The sequence below is a fragment of the Alosa pseudoharengus genome, unplaced genomic scaffold, assembly GCF_046254945.1.
Source record: "Alosa pseudoharengus isolate Yale_2024_CS ecotype anadromous, Long Island Sound unplaced genomic scaffold, YU_APseudo_1.1 YU_APseudo_1.1_scf_20, whole genome shotgun sequence".
Classification (NCBI taxonomy): Eukaryota; Metazoa; Chordata; class Actinopteri; order Clupeiformes; family Clupeidae; genus Alosa; species Alosa pseudoharengus.
In genome coordinates this window covers 4,617,868-4,634,580 of record NW_027468664.1, presented here as the reverse complement: position 1 = coordinate 4,634,580, position 16,713 = coordinate 4,617,868, and the positions used below count along the sequence as shown (strand labels likewise).

General features: G+C 40.4%; 2 protein-coding genes across 3 annotated transcripts; one reads left to right on the top strand and one right to left on the bottom strand.

Moving 5' to 3' along the window:
- Positions 1–390: 390 nt before the first annotated feature.
- On the bottom strand, positions 391–3,700 carry alg12 (ALG12 alpha-1,6-mannosyltransferase). The gene is made up of 9 exons (XM_076296292.1): positions 3,212–3,700; positions 2,738–2,870; positions 2,460–2,633; positions 2,166–2,360; positions 1,952–2,057; positions 1,590–1,811; positions 1,292–1,461; positions 1,113–1,188; positions 391–658 (listed from the first exon to the last, which is right to left on the bottom strand). The coding sequence occupies exons 1-9, from the start codon at positions 3,368–3,370 to the stop codon at positions 424–426; spliced, it is 1,470 nt and encodes a 489-aa protein (XP_076152407.1). The 5' UTR covers positions 3,371–3,700; the 3' UTR covers positions 391–423.
- A 131-nt stretch (positions 3,701–3,831) lies between these two features.
- creld2 (CRELD disulfide isomerase 2) lies at positions 3,832–16,346 on the top strand. 2 transcript variants are annotated; one of them, XR_012989252.1, is made up of 11 exons: positions 3,832–4,190; positions 4,336–4,418; positions 4,536–4,646; positions 4,775–4,866; positions 5,843–6,019; positions 11,379–11,477; positions 11,580–11,663; positions 12,125–12,220; positions 12,454–12,594; positions 15,305–15,419; positions 15,818–16,346. XR_012989252.1 is itself a non-coding variant. In XM_076296291.1 (10 exons), exons 1-10 carry the CDS (start codon positions 4,062–4,064, stop codon positions 15,868–15,870), a joined length of 1,065 nt encoding a protein of 354 aa, XP_076152406.1. In that variant the 5' UTR covers positions 3,832–4,061; the 3' UTR covers positions 15,871–16,346. The 2 variants fall into 2 exon arrangements, 1 of the variants encoding a protein (XP_076152406.1); XM_076296291.1 differs by lacking the exon at positions 15,305–15,419.
- The last annotated feature ends 367 nt before the right edge of the window (positions 16,347–16,713 follow it).

Below are 16,713 nucleotides of genomic sequence, written 5' to 3'. Positions count from 1 at the left end.
CAGATTAGAGGTTAGTTTCCCAATATTATAATGCATCTTGTTTCTGTGGTACCGACCCTGAGTGAAAATAAAAACTGAAGATGACATTGTAACAAGAAAAACAGGATACATAAACATTTTGAGAACCTTCTGTTCTCTGTTCCTTCAGCATTGTACAACTTTAGACAAGAACAGCACACACTAAGACTTGCTATTAAAGCATGAAAATATCTGTGTCAGTTAAGGCTACAGTGGATCCCTACCTTCCTTGGCTCAATGTATACAGCAGCCTGCTTTGGTTAATTACGTGATAAATAATTGGTAAGATGTCACATTCAGTTGCGTCTTGTGACAAGAAGGTGGAATGCTCCCTTTAGTTTAAAACTATCAAGCCAACAAAATTCTACACCATTCTACAAAATGAGTAATTTATTCTACAAACATTCAGCTAAGTTTATCTTTTACGTGTTGTAATAGCACCAGTTTGTTGTCCATCTTAATACTGAAAGGGGGGAAGCTAAAGAAATTAAACTTTACATTATTGTACCCTTGAACAAAAGTCAATGGCTGATGTGAGTCTCTGAGCAATGCTATCTGGGTTGAGTTGGCCTCCATCAAGATATGAGAAAAGGTCTTCATTTGTGAATCTCCTGGTACAATGTCCTCCCTTTTGCTGTATCTAAATAGAATTAGTTTCAAAAACATTAAACAATAATTTAACAAGAGTGCATTATCAGGCAGTCCAAAATGTGATGTTTTAGCCAATACCCATTTCATTTGATTACATATGGAATGGCTGACTAATAATTATTAGCAACGGTAGTGTTGCCGCCTGAGAAACAATGGACCCAGGATCGCTACCTGAACGTTATGGGACCCTGTCACTTCAGATAGAAGCACTCGCTAAATCCCACTCACTTCACCACACTAAGCAAGACTCAAAATACTATGGTGGTAAAACAAACCGTTTGCTTGCTACAGCACAATACCGGTGAAATTAGTAGGTTGAATAAAAAATTGTCACATATGCATCACATCCATATTACAGACAAAATGTACACAAATAAGTTATCAGACATATCACTATAACAGAGCTGATGTAGAACTATGTAATAACAAAACAGATTACTCACTTCCAGTTCTCATTCAGTTCTAAGAAGCGGGAGACTCCTGTCTGCGCAGCAAGTACATCAATATGTACAGAGACCTCTAAAAAGGATGCACAGAAAACTAATTTGAGCAGAGCTCTCTCCACAGATGCTGAACAACCTCCTCCCAGACAGACACAATTTGTGGGAAATTCAGCACTGACCTGATGTGGCAGGGACTAATGTGTGTAACTCCATCAAGGCTCTTCCTCCAGGATAATTGTGATGGGAAACACACAGGGATAGGCTTGTGTAGGCAGCATTTGTCATTAACTGACCAACCACAATCAGGGAGGCAATTTTATACAACCAGGATTTGTGGTAGTTGTTCAAACTGTAACATAAAGAACTCCAATTATACATAAACAACTAAACTACGATTGACTGTCTAACAAAACATTTAAACACTGATTCTGTTTGACATGTCCCTATAAATTCAGAAATTAAAGGTTTTCCTCTCACATGTAGGAGCAGCCCCGGGCAGCCACGATGTTAAACACAGGGAAGGTATAGATGATGAAGCGAAGCTCCTTGTGAGGCAGGAAAGAGTACAGCAGAATGAACCCAACAGTTGGAATCAACAGCGTTTGCATCCGTCTGTCAAAGAGACCCAGAGGAACAAAGAGCAGCGTGCTGCCCAGGGCCCGAGGAACAGCCGAGTAAAAGTACCACAGAAATGGTGAGGTTTACTGAGGGGATCAAAGTTAAGGTGAAACAGAAGTCAACAGCTAAAACCAATAAACATTTGGGTGAAATTGCAGTAACATGAACAAAATGGTCGTGTAGCAATCCATCACTAAAAACAGTAAAAAGAACAAAAGGATATTCCCCAGTTGGAACTTTTGTTTAAGATTGTGTTGTACCACAGAACTTGACCCTCAGGCCAGAGTATTTGCTTCCAAAATACAGAGTCAACACATATGGTGAGACCTGTAAGGGGAAAAAAATGCCATTTGGTTCAAATACAGTTTGATGGTTTTAGTTTTGAAATAGAAAACATGATAATTTACAGCAGTCAACTTTTCACATAGTACTCACTTAATGACAGAATGCCAGCAGGTATGGCGAAGTAAAACAGCTGTGGTACAGTCAGTCTTCTACTCAGCAGTGACATAAGTAGCATTAATCCTAGGAGGAGGCTAAGCTCAGAGCGGAACACGATGATGGCAAACGCTGAGAGATATATGAAGGGACCATGCTTCTGTGCAATCCATGACGTGAATGCCAGAACAACTACAAGGTTAAAGGACAATGGGAATTAAAATATGCTTAAGCCTGTCAGTGGGTAAATCAGATGATGGTGGCAAGTTACAGTATATTGAAAATATTTACCTATAGGCAGAGCAAAAACATTTGGTAGAGGCCTGGTGGCATAAAACATCAGGTGGAATTGTGATGTACAGATGAGACAAAACAATCCAGCAACAGTGGTCCCAAACTGCTTCCGAACTTCAATTTGCATGCGCCAGAGAGCAGAAACCACACACATCCCCAGTATGGCTCTCACTAAAAAGTAGACATGAAGTGAGGTTTAGCCAAATATAGTTTAACACTGTCTTCTCTCACAATGCCATGAAGGGCTGATAACTGATATTCACAAAGACACTAACCAATAACTTGAGTGTAGAATTTTGGTGCATCCAGAAAATGAAGTGTATACACCAGTGGAGATGACAGTGCTGAAATAAACAGTGGTCCCAGGAATGTCCGTGGAACAACACCAGGAAATTCGAGATGGTCATACTATAAGTGAGAAAAGAAAAACTGACTTAACTTCAGTTCATGGAACTTTACCTTTGTGATCTGTATTGACACTCTTCCCGGCTTTGTTCAATGCACTTTGTAAAGCATACTGTGTATAGACACATCTCCACTGGTTAGTGCTGGCATTGAATTTGGAAAGTATGAAGTAGGCTGGCGAAATGATAGGGTTATTTTAGGGTTTTAGAATGAATTCCCCTACATCAGCTTTGGTGATGTGCCATTGAAAACGTTATATCCCAGCTAGTTGGCTAACTACTACTACCAAAATTACACCGATGTAAAGTCAAATAGCCTAGTTGGCAGTTTCTCTAGTAACTTACCTTTTCTAAGTCAAATCTGTGATACAAAACATCATGTATTGCTTGTAAGTTGAAACTTTCTTCGACCTTTGTAAAGGGACATATTAATAAATGTAGCAACACAATAAAAACAATCAAAAACAACAGTGGTCGCTCAGACACGCTCCTCTTCTCTGCCATGACTTTTCAATACAGGAAGTAAGCACATGCGCAGTTCTGCCTCCTGAAAACGCTTTTAAAAAGACCTTCCCTTTGAAAAAATCGTTTACGTTTAGCTTGCCTACTGAACACGAACAAAGTGATAATGACCAGATACCCAATTTGGAGATGACAATACATGGACTAGTTCTGTAAAAAATAACATAAGCCTAAGCATTTCTTCACATTGCGTTGTTTTGTCAGGATAGGTCGCCCAAAATCTCCTTTCATTGAGCAAAGTCATTTCATTCATGGATACAGTTACAAACGATCAACCGAGAGTAAACAAAGAATTCCTTATCGTGCATTTAAGTGATACTGCGACCTTAAATTTTCACTTGATTTAACACAGTTGTCCCGCGCGTGGCGATGTTACATTGGCTTACAAAATGACTGATGTATGAACTTGACCAATCAAAAGGAGCCACAATCGTAATCACAAGCTGACGCGGAAATCGAAATTGTGTGTGGCTTTTTCTTCAACCGGCATGTAAATTTACTTTACTATAAAGCCTTGCCTATTGCCTTGGCATATTCATTGTAGCTGCTTTAACGGATGTTTCTTCGCCAAGACGTCAATATGTTTTAGTCGCTGACAAAACTATGTTATATCAGGGTTTCTAGCGTGGACAGTTTGCTAATCAGCTAATAGTTAGCGAATTTGAATGGGAAAATGCCAACCAGGACATCGATTATTTCATTTTATGTAGTAATTTTAGTTTTACAAGTGCATTACATGTACACTAAAGATCTAAAAAGTTCTTGCTCAACATGCAGACAGATTACAGACAATTTCAACAAGGTAAGGCTGACTATGCAATGACTTTGTCATATTGATAACATACCTAACATTGACCATCAGTATGAAGTCACACTGAAAAGATACCTATTCTGGATGTGAAGTGCTTTTTTCTAACACTTTTGAATTGTGACCCCATACTTTGAAGGGTTTTGATAGAACGGTTAAGCAGAATTTTGGTGGTGGAAATACAGCATGGGAGGAGAGGAAATTGTCAAAATATGAGACCAGGTAAAGTAATGCTCTTTCATAGGTCAAGCATTTGTAGTTCTCATAAGTTCTCTGATATAGCTGGATATTGCATAATTTTGCTGTTATACTACATTGTGCACTCTTTCCCCTATCCAGTGAGATCCGTCTGGTGGAGATTCTTGAAGGTCTGTGTGACAGCAGCAGCTTTGAATGCAATCAGATGGTCGAAGAGCATGAAGACCAGTTTGAAGCTTGGTGGTTCAAGAGGTTGGAATGTGTTCAGATTTCTCATACTACTATTGACTAGACCATTCTTTCTTATGTTTCATTGGATTATTGTAGTTAATGCCATATGCCTAATCATTCATATTAAAATGATATCTCCTTCACTTCAGGAAAACCAAGCACCCTGACCTTTTCAAATGGTTTTGCATTGAGACCATCAAAGTATGCTGTCCTAGCGGAACATTTGGCCCAGACTGCAATGGTAGGCCTTAAAACACACAAGTAGTGTAGACTATATCACAACAGGAACTAGATATTCATTTACATCTGAAAATGTATATATATGTTTTTTTTTGTTTTGTTTTTTTAAACCTTTGACCATATGTATAGTTTCAGACACTGTCTTCACATTTTAAAAGGTTTTTGTTTTAGCGACATATATTGTAGTGGTTCAGTATTGTAGTTGTGTCTCTGAATGGTACAGCTAAATGTCAAACTGACAATGTCAAACTGATAACTGATATGTTGTAGCCTGGAAAGAAGTACACGTTTATTTACTCTGCTAGTAATACTGGGACTCACTTGAGATTATTTACATTGGAACACACAGTATTTAGTATGGTTGTAGAATTGGCTTTACATTTCATTCATACCGGTCTTAAAAGGTCTTGAAAGGCTTTACACTTGTTAAATCATGTAGAAACCCTTTAATGAACATGAAACAAAAGACCTACAGCTCCTAGGTGGAAAACATTTGTTGTGCATAATCTATCATCTATGGTGATGCTTGAAGACTGTTATATCATTTGTATTTCACCACCATTACCCAGGGATAACCAGGGAGCTGGGCATGACTAGCAGCAAATTAACTAGTGATTTTCCTGTTGCATAGTCTGAAGAAAACTCACTCAAAACAGTTTGTTATGAGTTTTATCCATCAACTTTCCTCTAAACGATCAACAGCAGCACAGTTTGTGCTGATTAAAGATTGCAGGTGTAAACTATAAATGTATCTCAGTATTTTAAATGTATAAAAATGTGCTTTGTTGTGATAGGCCCACCTAAAGTCGCCTTGTGTGGTTATTGCATATAATGTTAGTGTCCAAATGCTTGTCTTTATTGTCATATGCACATCAATGTTAATATCAGTTTGTACGGATAATGTTTTAACAAAACAGTAATACATCTCAAAATGACAGTGATCGTGTTTCTCTGATAATGGTCTGTTTCCTGATCAGGCTGTGTTGGAGGATCAGAGAAACCTTGTCATGGTAATGGCCAGTGTGATGGTGAGGGGACAAGAGGAGGCAATGGCAAGTGCATTTGCAACCGTGGATACAAAGGGGAACTCTGTCTAGACTGCACTGATGGATACTTCAATGAGGAAAGAAATGACACATTCTCTCTTTGTACAGGTAAATTCACCTTTCTTAGTTTAAGGGGCCGTTTTCTATCAGAAATAGAACATCTTTCTAATGTCCAGAAGACATGGTTAGTCACTGTAGGAAATTCCCCACAACCACCACCTTGTCCATGTGACATGTCCAGGGGAAAACATGGCATGCTGGGACACCTGTTTCTTTATTGGTTTCAAACCACCATTGCTGAAAGTCTTTGAGACTAACTGAATTTAAATGTTTAAGGTAAAATAACTGCAAGTGTCACTTTGCAGCAGCTTTGAAGAATAAGGCTGTGTTTACAAATGTGTTTACTTGCACACCTGATTGAAATCTGATTTTGATATATTTTAGAACAGTGACATTCAACCTGGGGTCCGCGGAGGTACTGCAGGGGGTCCGCCAAATTATTTCATCTGAAGCATTTTTTTTTCCTCTTCCAAAAATTTAAAACGCCCTACATAAGCATAAACAGAACGTAGAAAAGATGCTTTACAGTACCCCTCAGAATTATTGCCACCTCTGCTAGATAGATAGATAGATAGATAGATAGATAAGATAGATTAGATCGATAGATACTTTATTGATCCCCAAGGGGAAATTCAAGGGTCTCAGTAGCATACAGACATCACACACAACATGCACTTACAGCAGAAATGGTAAACATAAGTATAAACATATAACTAAACTCCACTGTACAATAAAGACAGTAAAAGATAAGAAAACTAACAAAACTAAATACACTATATAAATTAAATTAAGAAAGTCCAATGTGCTTGAGGGTGATCAAGCATAAGACGCTTGTAGTGACCGGGCCGGGACTGGTAAGGTGCTAAAGGGAGTGAATGGTGAAGGTGCAAACAGTAGTCCAACCATAGTCCTTAGTTATGTGTGCATGGCAAGATGCTCAAGAGAGTGAGTGTCATGGTGAAGGTGCAAAAAGTAGTCCAACATTAGTCCAATAGTGCAACAGTGCAAGAGTAAGGTCTAGAGACCAGCATAGATAATATGGACAAATAGGAGAGTAAAGTATAATGTAGACAAGCTAAAATAAAAAACGATTTCAGTGCAAGAACAGGTTGAGGTAATAGGGTTATAGCCATTCATTCATTCAGTATTGTAGCAGAAGCCTGACCGCAGCCATTGATCATGTGTGCTAATATAGCATGAAAAACAGTGTAGCAGTAAAACAGTAGTGAAAACATTAGGCTGTGTACATTAGTAAAACAGTAGTAAAGCAGTAGTGGGCAGTCAGTACTCAAACATGGAGAGGGTGGAGAGGCAGACGGACTAAGCAGAGAAGTCTATCTCTCCTCTTCCCTTTAGTGAGGCATTGAACAGTTCAATGGCCCTAGGAACAAATGACTTCCTCGGGCTTTCAGTTGTGCATGGCAGTGAGCGAAGTCTCCAGCTGATCAAGCTCTTTTGGTTTTTGATAGTGCTGTAGAGCGGATGACATTCATTGTCCAAGATGTTGATCAGTTTGTTTAGGGTCCTTTTGTCAGATATTGAAGTGATGCACTCAAGTTCAGCCCCCACTACAGAGCCAGCCTTCCTTACCAGCCTGTCAAGTCGCCCAGCATCCTTCTTCTTTGTGCTTCCTCCCCAGCATACCACTGCATAGAAGAGGGCACTGGCCACAACAGACTGATAGAACATCCTGAGGAGCTTGCTGCACACATTGAAGGACCGCAGCCTCCTCAGGAAGTACAGCCTGCTCTGTCCTTTCTTGTAGAGTGCATCAGTGTTGGCTGACCAGTCCAGTTTATTGTCCAGGTGGAGACTCAGATACTTGTAGGTGTTTACCACCTCCACATTGACCCCATCAATGGAGACTGGTAGCAGAGTGGGCTTAGACCTTCGGAAATCCACCACCATCTCCTTGGTCTTTGAAGTGTTGAGTTGAAGATGATTGAGTTTGCACCACTGCACAAAGTCCTCCACCAGGCTCCTGTACTCCTCCTCTTGCTCGTCCCTGATACACCCCACAATTGCAGTATCATCAGAAAACTTCTGCATGTGGCATGACTCGGTGTTGTAGCAGAAGTCAGATGTGTACAGGGTGAACAGGACTGGAGAGAGCACAGTTCCCTGTGGCGCTCCGGTGCTGCTGATCACAGTGTCAGAGAGGCAGTTCTTCAGTCTGACGAACTGTGGTCGCTCGGTCAGGTAATCTGTAATCCAGGTTACCAGGTGAGCGTCCACACCCATCTGCAAGAGCTTGTCTCCCAGGGGCCGTTTACACGAAACCGCCGGGTGAATTTTCTCTTACCGCTTTCACACCTTTAACGACACCGGAAAGAAAAAACCTCGCGTGTACACACAGAGGTGTAACCGGCTAAATGTGCTGTAGTGCATATGCCAGACCAGTCGATGTCGCCGCTGTGCAGAAGCTTCACAATAATTTCGCGTGAATCGCGTAGAAGAAAACATTGTTGAAACAGTTTGTTAAGCCAGAGAATGTCTAATAAGGGCTCTGGTTAAGCAGTCGCATGAAATAAGGAGACTACAGACAATCGGTTTTCAATTCAACTGTTAAACTAATAAAGTTAATTTTCAAGGTATGTGACTGCTATGTGAAATTTCAAATGCTTAGCCTACGCATTGCATTAGGTCTGAGCACCACTGGAGAAAACACTAACATGCAGTAAGCTAATGTTTAACTAAGTTAAGCTAACGTGTGCTTCTAACTTAGCCACTAAAGGCTGATAGGCTACATTGTGCACATAAATCATGACCGGGGAAAGAAAAACATTTTAATATGATAAATAAATGGTTTGGTTTGTTTTGACAAGCAGCATGTCAGGTCGAATGCCGTGGCTGAGTTGAGAGGTGGGGCTATGTTGTCATAAAGTTGCCGGCTTTGCACCTACAGGCGTCTACACGGCGAAAGTTAGCCGGCGGTTTCAAAAGTTCCCACTTCGGAAGCCGGTTTCAAAAGCTATCGGTTTCAGTCTCCTAAACTGCCGGCGTCGTGTACACGCAAGGCGTAACCGTTAACAAAACCTCACCGGTTTCACAAAAACTGGCGTCGTGTAAACGGCACCCCAGTCTGAGGGGTTGGATGGTGTTAAAAGCACTTGAGAAATCAAAGAACATGATTCTCACAGCACTTTTCCCCTTGTCTAGGTGAGAATGTGTCCTGTGTAAAAGATAAGTGATGGCATCGTCGACGCCCACTTTCTCCTGGTATGCAAACTGTAACGGGTCTAGTGCATGGCGTACCTGGGGTCTGAGCATACCTAAGACCAGTTGCTCCATTGTTTTCATCACATGTGATGTTAGAGCGACAGGCCTGAAGTCATTAAGCTCACTGGGGTGTGGTTTCTTGGGGACGGGGGTGAGACATGATGTCTTCCACAGTGTTGGAACTTGTCCGAGTCGTAGACTCCAGTTGAAGATGTGCTTCAGTGGTTCCCCCAGTTCAGCAGCACAGGCCTTGAGCAGCCTTGGACACAGTCTGTCAGGCCCGGCTGCCTTACGAGGATGAAGTTTTTTTTTAAAAAGATAACTTACTTGATCAGCTGAAGTGATGGGGGGATGAGGGGAGTGGAGGGTGAGGAGGAGGAGGAGGGGTGCTTCTGAGAGGGTTGTCGTGTGGCTAGAGACTGATGGCCGTTGGCTGAAGCCATTGTTGCCGCACTACTCGTGGTCACCATGTGGGGGAGAGGTGCGATAGCCTGATCAGCAGTGATGATGGAGGGGGGGAAGGGAGGGGAGGGGGGCAGCATCTGGGGTCTGTGTGTCTGACGGCTGTTGACTGAGGTCGTTGTCACCTCGTTGTTCGTGGTCGCCATGTGGGGGAGGGGTGCAATATCCAGTGATGGTGAGGGTGAGTGTTGTACTGGTAATGAGGTGGGGTGGGGGCTGGGGGATGGGCAATCGAACCTGTTGTAAAAGTGGTTCAGCTGGTTCACCCTGTCCAGGTCTCCCTCCAGAGAGCTGCTGCTCTTCTTAAGGCCAGTAGATTTCATACAGTCCCACACCTCCTTCATAAAGTAGACTAAAAAGAGGAACATAAAATCATCTTTTGGAAATTGATCTTAATGCCTTAAGTAAAAAAAATGAGGAAATATCCAACCTTTACTGACACCAATTGTCTTTGTGAATGAATAATGTATCATAAATAAATAAATGTTCTTCCTTTAAAATACAGGGGTCATGAGTATTGGCACCCCTATGTTAAATTCCAATAGAGGCAGGCATATTTTTATTTTTAAAGGCAAGTTATTTCATGGATTCAGATACTATGTGTCCTGGTAAAGTTCCGTTGGCCTTTGGAATTAAAATAGCCCCACATCATCACATACCCTTCACCATACCTAGAAATTGGCATGGTTTTATTTCAGTTAGCCTATTAGCTGGTTTAATTTGCATTCAGCTCAGTGAGCATATTGAGCATATTGGTTGATAAAATAACATATAGGCTACCTATGAGTCTTCATGCAATCATGTGATCACTATAGGAACATGTCATGTGCAGCATTTAGCTGTCTTGCGTCAAAACATGTGACCTCCATCTGCCCCAGAATCTGTGCCACTCACCAGGGTCAGACCTCTCACTAGGTAGGCTATGAGATATCCATCCATACTCAAGCTTAATTCTTTGTCCTTCCTTAATAAATTGTGATGGCTAACTGTTAAGATGATGATACACAGGGCAACTAATGAGGGCAACAGACAACTAGCAACCACCGCTAGTTAGCTAAATCCCATTCAATCTCAGTGGAGCAATGGTAGCTAACAGTTTACTGGGGGGAAAACAATGTCTTCTTAACAACCTCAGCACCTGTAAATAGATGTTAGTTGGCTTTTTAAGCATTTGGTGAAGTAAAATGTCCATTTTGGGTTTCAACATAAACACTTAGCGGAGTAGATATAAGAAGCCTCTCTTTTCCCTCGCTTCCATATACAGTAAAGGAAAGCTCGCTTCACTATCATGACGCTGCCATCTTTGTTGACAATTCAGCTCACAGATGGTCATGTGATTCATTGCTAGCACTCTGATTGGACGATCTCAAAACATTGCCCATAAGTATCCAAATCTTATGATAGAAGTTATGTTGCCCAATCTCAAGTGCTCTCTCTCAGCGAAAGGGTCCTTGGACTGAAAAAGGTTGAAGACCCCTGTTCTAGAACAATTTTGAATGCTACTTCTCTCCTTCTAAGCTGTCAGAACCACTGGCCAGTGCGCTCACATCTAATAATTACTATATCAATCAATATGAACACTATAATATGAACAGAAATGCATAGATCCAATCATTTTCAAATAGGCTAAGTGTTGGCCTTCTGTCACAGATCATGTTAAAATGTATATGTAAAGGAAATGTCTCAACTTTGTTTAGTTTCAAGTCTAAGAACTGCTCTTCCACAGAGTGTCATACCTCTTGTAAGACCTGCACAGGCCCCACCAATAAGGACTGTGATGACTGCAAAGATGGATGGGAGGAGGATGATGATGAGGCGTGCATTGGTAGGAAAATCATTGGTTCTTGCAAAATGATGGACATTGAGAACACAAAAAATAGTTTTTCTTCCAGTAGTTCATAATAATAATCAAGGTCTTTCTTTAAAGATGTTGATGAGTGTACTGACGATTCCTCCTCATGTAAAGAGGATCAGTATTGCTTAAACACTCCAGGCTCTTACTCCTGTAAAGGTAAGATGTGTTGCACTTTTAAGTATTTTAGTATTATTTTCTACTTTTACATTTATTCATTTAGCAGACACTTTTCATCCAAAGTGACTTACATATGTCATACAAGGGCCATTGTCCCTGGAGCAACTCGGGGTTAAGTGTCTTGCTCAAGGGCACAACGGTGGAATGCAGAAATTGAACCCACAACTTTTCAGGCTACTACATGCTCCCTTAAAGGTGTAGGTTTTTGAACATTCTAAGTTCCGCAACAATTGAAGGTTCTAAAATTCTATGTTGAATTCAATGAACCCAGATATTCTTTAGAACGTTCATTTCCCAACATTCCCGTCACACCGGTGTGACGGTACTCCTTTAAGGGTTAACCACTGCGCTGCCACCACCCCAATTCTCCAACTGTCTTGTGTAGTATACTTGCATCTACATACTGATATGATCAAATTTTTTGTTCTATATTTTTGCAGCTTGTGACAAGGTGTGTTCTGGCTGTAGAGGGCCTGGTCCTGACCAGTGTCTAGCCTGCTCGGAAGGCTTCATGGAGGAGGAAGGCAAATGCACCGGTAAACACCTAATCATTTACATTTGTGACACTACAGTTACAAGAGTTACATATCATGGAACATAGTAGAGGTTTAGATGTTTAAATTAAAATAAGATTCACAATACCGTACAGTTCCTACAGAAATGGGCTTGAACATCTGGAAATCCACTCTGTCCTCCTGTTATGTTGGCAGATATGAATGAGTGTGATCAGTCTGAATCTGTATGCGCTGTCCTCCTGTTATGTTGGCAGATATGAATGAGTGTGATCAGTCTGAATCTGTATGCGCTGAGGAGCACCAAGAGTGCCTCAATACCATTGGAAGCTACAAGTGCCAGTGTGCTGAAGGTTTCCATGAAGAGGATGGAGCCTGCAATCCAGCTGCCACATTAGGTAAGTATCGATATTGTAAAGTAGGTTTTTAATGTCTTCATTGTCAGGAATTAAAACATTACCCACTGCCATGCCATGCCAAACAATACCATTCTGGCAATATGTAATTGTGACACTTAAACATGAGCTAATGCAGTGGTTATCAAACTTTTTCTGTCATTTCCCACTTTGGAGGTGGGGAATTTTCAAGCCCCACCTGACTCCATTACCCCGGTAAAATGGTAATGTTAAAATATTATTTTCGCATTTTGGTTCCAAGTTACATTTCCCGTCTCGGTCCGCAGGATCTGATTATGTTTTAATTCGTATGTCGGTCTGCTTATGACTCCTGTGTTGGTGTGTGGCGTGTGATCTTCCTTGTCAAAAAAGAAAGGCATTATTAAAGATGGGCACAAAAAAAAAAATCCCTCTTGTTCTTCGCGCCCCACCTGTCATGTCTCTCTTCCCCACTAGTGGGGCCCGCCCCACACTTTGAGAACCACTGAGCTAACGCAACCCCATTTCCAAAAAAGTTGGGACGCTGTGTAGAAAAAAATGCTATGATATGCAAATCATGTAAACCCTATGTATTTGAAAATGGTGCAAAGACAGATTGTTTTATTGTTTTTTGGAAAGAATATGTTTTTAAGTTGATGCCAGCAACACGTCTCAGAAAAAGTTGGGACAGGGCACTGTGTTGCTTCCCCTGTTCTTTTCACAACAGTCTGTAAGTATTTGGAAACTGAGGACACCAGTTTTGAGAATGAAATGTCCCATTCTTGTCTGACATAGAATTTCAGCTGCTCAACAGTCTGCGGTCTTTGTACTCTGAAATCATACTTTTTTTGGTTCCTTGATGCACCCAGTGTGACAGGTCTGGACTGCAGGCAGGCCATTTTAGCGCCTGGACTCTTCTACTATGGAGCCATACTGTTGTAATAAGTGCAGAGTGCAGTTTGGCATTGTTTTCCAGAAATAATAAATGTCTTCTCTGAAAAAGACGTTTGTTTTTAATGCAGTATCATCCGAGGCCCTGAAAATCAGTCATCCAATACTGTTTTTCAGCCCTGTCCCTTGTTTACAAAAAAATCTCTGGAATCTCTGAATATTTTAATGATGTGATGTACTATAGATGATGAAGTCATATTGAGGAGCATTATTCTCATATTGCCCACACAGGTTTTCATAAAGTGATCTTTACTTCTGAGAGACTCTCTGAGACTTGTCTTCTACACTTAATCATGGTGCCAGTTAACCTAATTACAGTGCATGAAAATGCATTCTTCTTCTAACACGTTTAATGCAGCATCAACCGTTTAACGTAGAAACTTCATTCAAACTATGTTACGTAGGTCTTACTTAGGACATGAGTGCTATGCATTTTTCATCTTTGTAACTTTTATACTTTTTAAACTATTAATTAAAAACGATTAAAATTTCCCCATAGACTTAACATTGGCCTTTATGACATCACAGCAATTAGAATCTTCTGCCAGGTGGCCAGGCCACCTGGATCAACTGTCAGTTTCTCAGGCTTTCAGCATACAGTCTCAGGCTACGTTTATACGGTGACGATGAAAAGAGAAGACGCAGAAGTGGCGTCTCGTCTTCATTTTTTTTATTCGCGTTTAGACGAGCATTCTCAGGGGGAAATCTTTGTTTATATGAAGATATTCAATTGGATATGCATTCCAGACCGCTGGGTGGTGGTGTGATAGAACCCCGGTACATCACGCGCAGACATTCTAATTTGACAGTTTAGCCAGAGAGGTAATCAAGGATCTTTGGTTTAGCCGTTTAGACGGAGACGCAACCCGGGTCGTCTTCAAAACACTCTGGAAGGAGTCTTCAGATTTTTGCGTCTTCAAGCCCCGATGGCGGGGTCACCGTGTAAACGAAAGGCACTTATGATAAAATATTTTGTAGTCTTCCTTCGCAATCGTTCTCGTATAAACGGCCCCTCATTTTCTTAAGACTACACATGCTGTTCAACTGTTTCCTCTGTCCACAACTGTTTCAAAATAAAAGTCCATGCTACAATAATTCCCTATTAAATAATTTAACCATTTAAACTATCCACCTATTTAACTGTTCAGTCATTCCAACTATATTAAACCTCATCTACCTACTTCAGTCATTCCAACTATATTAAACCTCATCTACCTAGCAAATAATTTAACCTTTTAAACCATCCACCTATTTAACTGTTCAGTCATTCCAACTATATTAAAGCTCATCTACCTAGTTCAGTCATTCCAACTATATTAAACATCATCGACCTAGCAAATAATTTAACCTTTTAAACTATCCACCTATTTAACTGTTGTCATTCCAACTATATTAAACCTCATAAACCTTTTAAACTGTCCACCTATTTAACTGTTCAGTCATTCCAACTATATTAAACCTCATCTACCTAGTTCAGTCATTCCAACTATATTAAACCTCATCATGTTGGTTGCCAATTAGCACATCATCTGTTTTAATATATTTCACACCATATGTTTTGCATTTTCATGCACTGGTAATTCCCTGGATTTGCGTTTTCTAGTTAGTTCTGAAATCTTACTCCTCATGTTTTCTTTAAACTTTTCCAGCCTTAATAATTTTCATGAAATAATCAAATGTGTCAGTTTCAACATTTGATATGTTGTCTATGTGCTTTTTACAACTAACTATGGGTTTGTAAGAATTGCAGATCAAATTCTGCTTTTATTTACATTTTACACAGCGTCACAACTTTTTTGGAAAAAGGGTTGTACAGATTAAGGAAGATGCACACAAGAACATGGAATAACTTAAAACACATTGTCCAATTTGAGTGTCATCAGGATAACACGCCTGAGGTAACACAAGCCCGGCTGTTAGCTTGGTCTGGGCACAGATAGCTGCACAGAATAAATCTCCATGCTAACTTGTAATGTATGTATGTAATGTAATGTAACTTTTGTAAAATTGAGTCCAGGCTAAATTCTGCCTCTGGTGTAAATGTTCTGCAATTTGGTCTCCTTGTTGTCAAGGACATTTCATATCTTAAGCACCAGCAATTAGACATGATGTTGTGCATTGAACATTCTTAAAACATTCTGAGCCAACAATTAATTTAGCTATAATGCCATTTTCTTAAATACTCAGAGAGCAAAGTAAAAGTGTTGTCAGATTAATTTTGTTTTTGTTGATTAGTTGTATGATTCTCACAGGAAGTTGCATTGGACTCATAACATCTCTCTCTTCTTATTCTTAGAGGAGAATCAGCAATCGTCTGAGGATCAGCCTGCGGAGCATGAGGACCTCTGATTTTTAATTTCTGGATTGAACACAAGGGGGCGCTAAAGCACTGTGTTGGCCCCTCATGAGCAGCATGTCTGTCAAAATAGCATGTCATGTGCTGAATGACTCTTTGGACAATATGGCCCTCACTGAACTAAACTGCCTCAATTCATGCCAATTTTATACCAGGAACTGGCCCATGGAACAGTGGTCAAATCTGTCTCATTTTCTGAGTGTAAGTTGTTTTTGCTGCCCTGTCTCTAGGAGGAAACATTGTTTTTCAAGCCAAGCCAACCTTTAATTGTTTTAATAAGAGGTCTTATTGTGTTTGTAACCAAGCAGCTAGTAATATTTCCCTCCTTTGTCCCTCATCAAAGGGCAGTGAAAACAGCAGCTCTGTTGGTTTTAGAATGAACACCAGATGGCAGCATAGCCCAGAAAAAAGGAAAGTTGGAAGAAATGGAAATTTACTGAGATTAAATAAAGAAAACATGAAAGATGAAGATGTCTTTATAGGGTGAAAAGTTCTTATGATGTTCTACTCGCATTGTGTTGAATTACCTAGCCCCTATGTGAAGATGTTATCTCAGATGGTGCATGTCTCATGGCAATGAGCTGCTTTGTTTGTAGTTGCTTGACAGACTGCTGCAAGAGAGTTGGGTTAAGAGCTTGTTGTAACACATCCTTGAACCGGAGCTTTCAACTGCAGATGTAATCTCTCAATTCCCCCTTTATTTACCCTCCACTGTCTGCGTGATAATTCTTTTCCAGTGAAACATACTCTTAAAACAACTAATTTGAAACAACTCATGAGTAAGGTCGGAGGTTTTTGAACACATATATATATATATATAACCTGAACTTTAAATT

Coding starts and splice junctions, on each gene's coding strand:
- alg12 (XM_076296292.1), bottom strand. CDS start 3,370: ATGGCAGAGAAGAGGAGCGTGTCTGAGCGACCACTGTTGTTTTTGATT. Junction 2,634..2,737: donor ATTCTACACTCAAGTTATTG/GTTAGTGTCTTT, acceptor TCTACTTTTTAG/TGAGAGCCATACTGGGGATG. Junction 1,189..1,291: donor ATTAGTCCCTGCCACATCAG/GTCAGTGCTGAA, acceptor CATCCTTTTTAG/AGGTCTCTGTACATATTGAT.
- creld2 (XM_076296291.1), top strand. CDS start 4,062: ATGCCAACCAGGACATCGATTATTTCATTTTATGTAGTAATTTTAGTT. Junction 4,191..4,335: donor TTACAGACAATTTCAACAAG/GTAAGGCTGACT, acceptor CATACTTTGAAG/GGTTTTGATAGAACGGTTAA. Junction 6,020..11,378: donor CACATTCTCTCTTTGTACAG/GTAAATTCACCT, acceptor GCTCTTCCACAG/AGTGTCATACCTCTTGTAAG.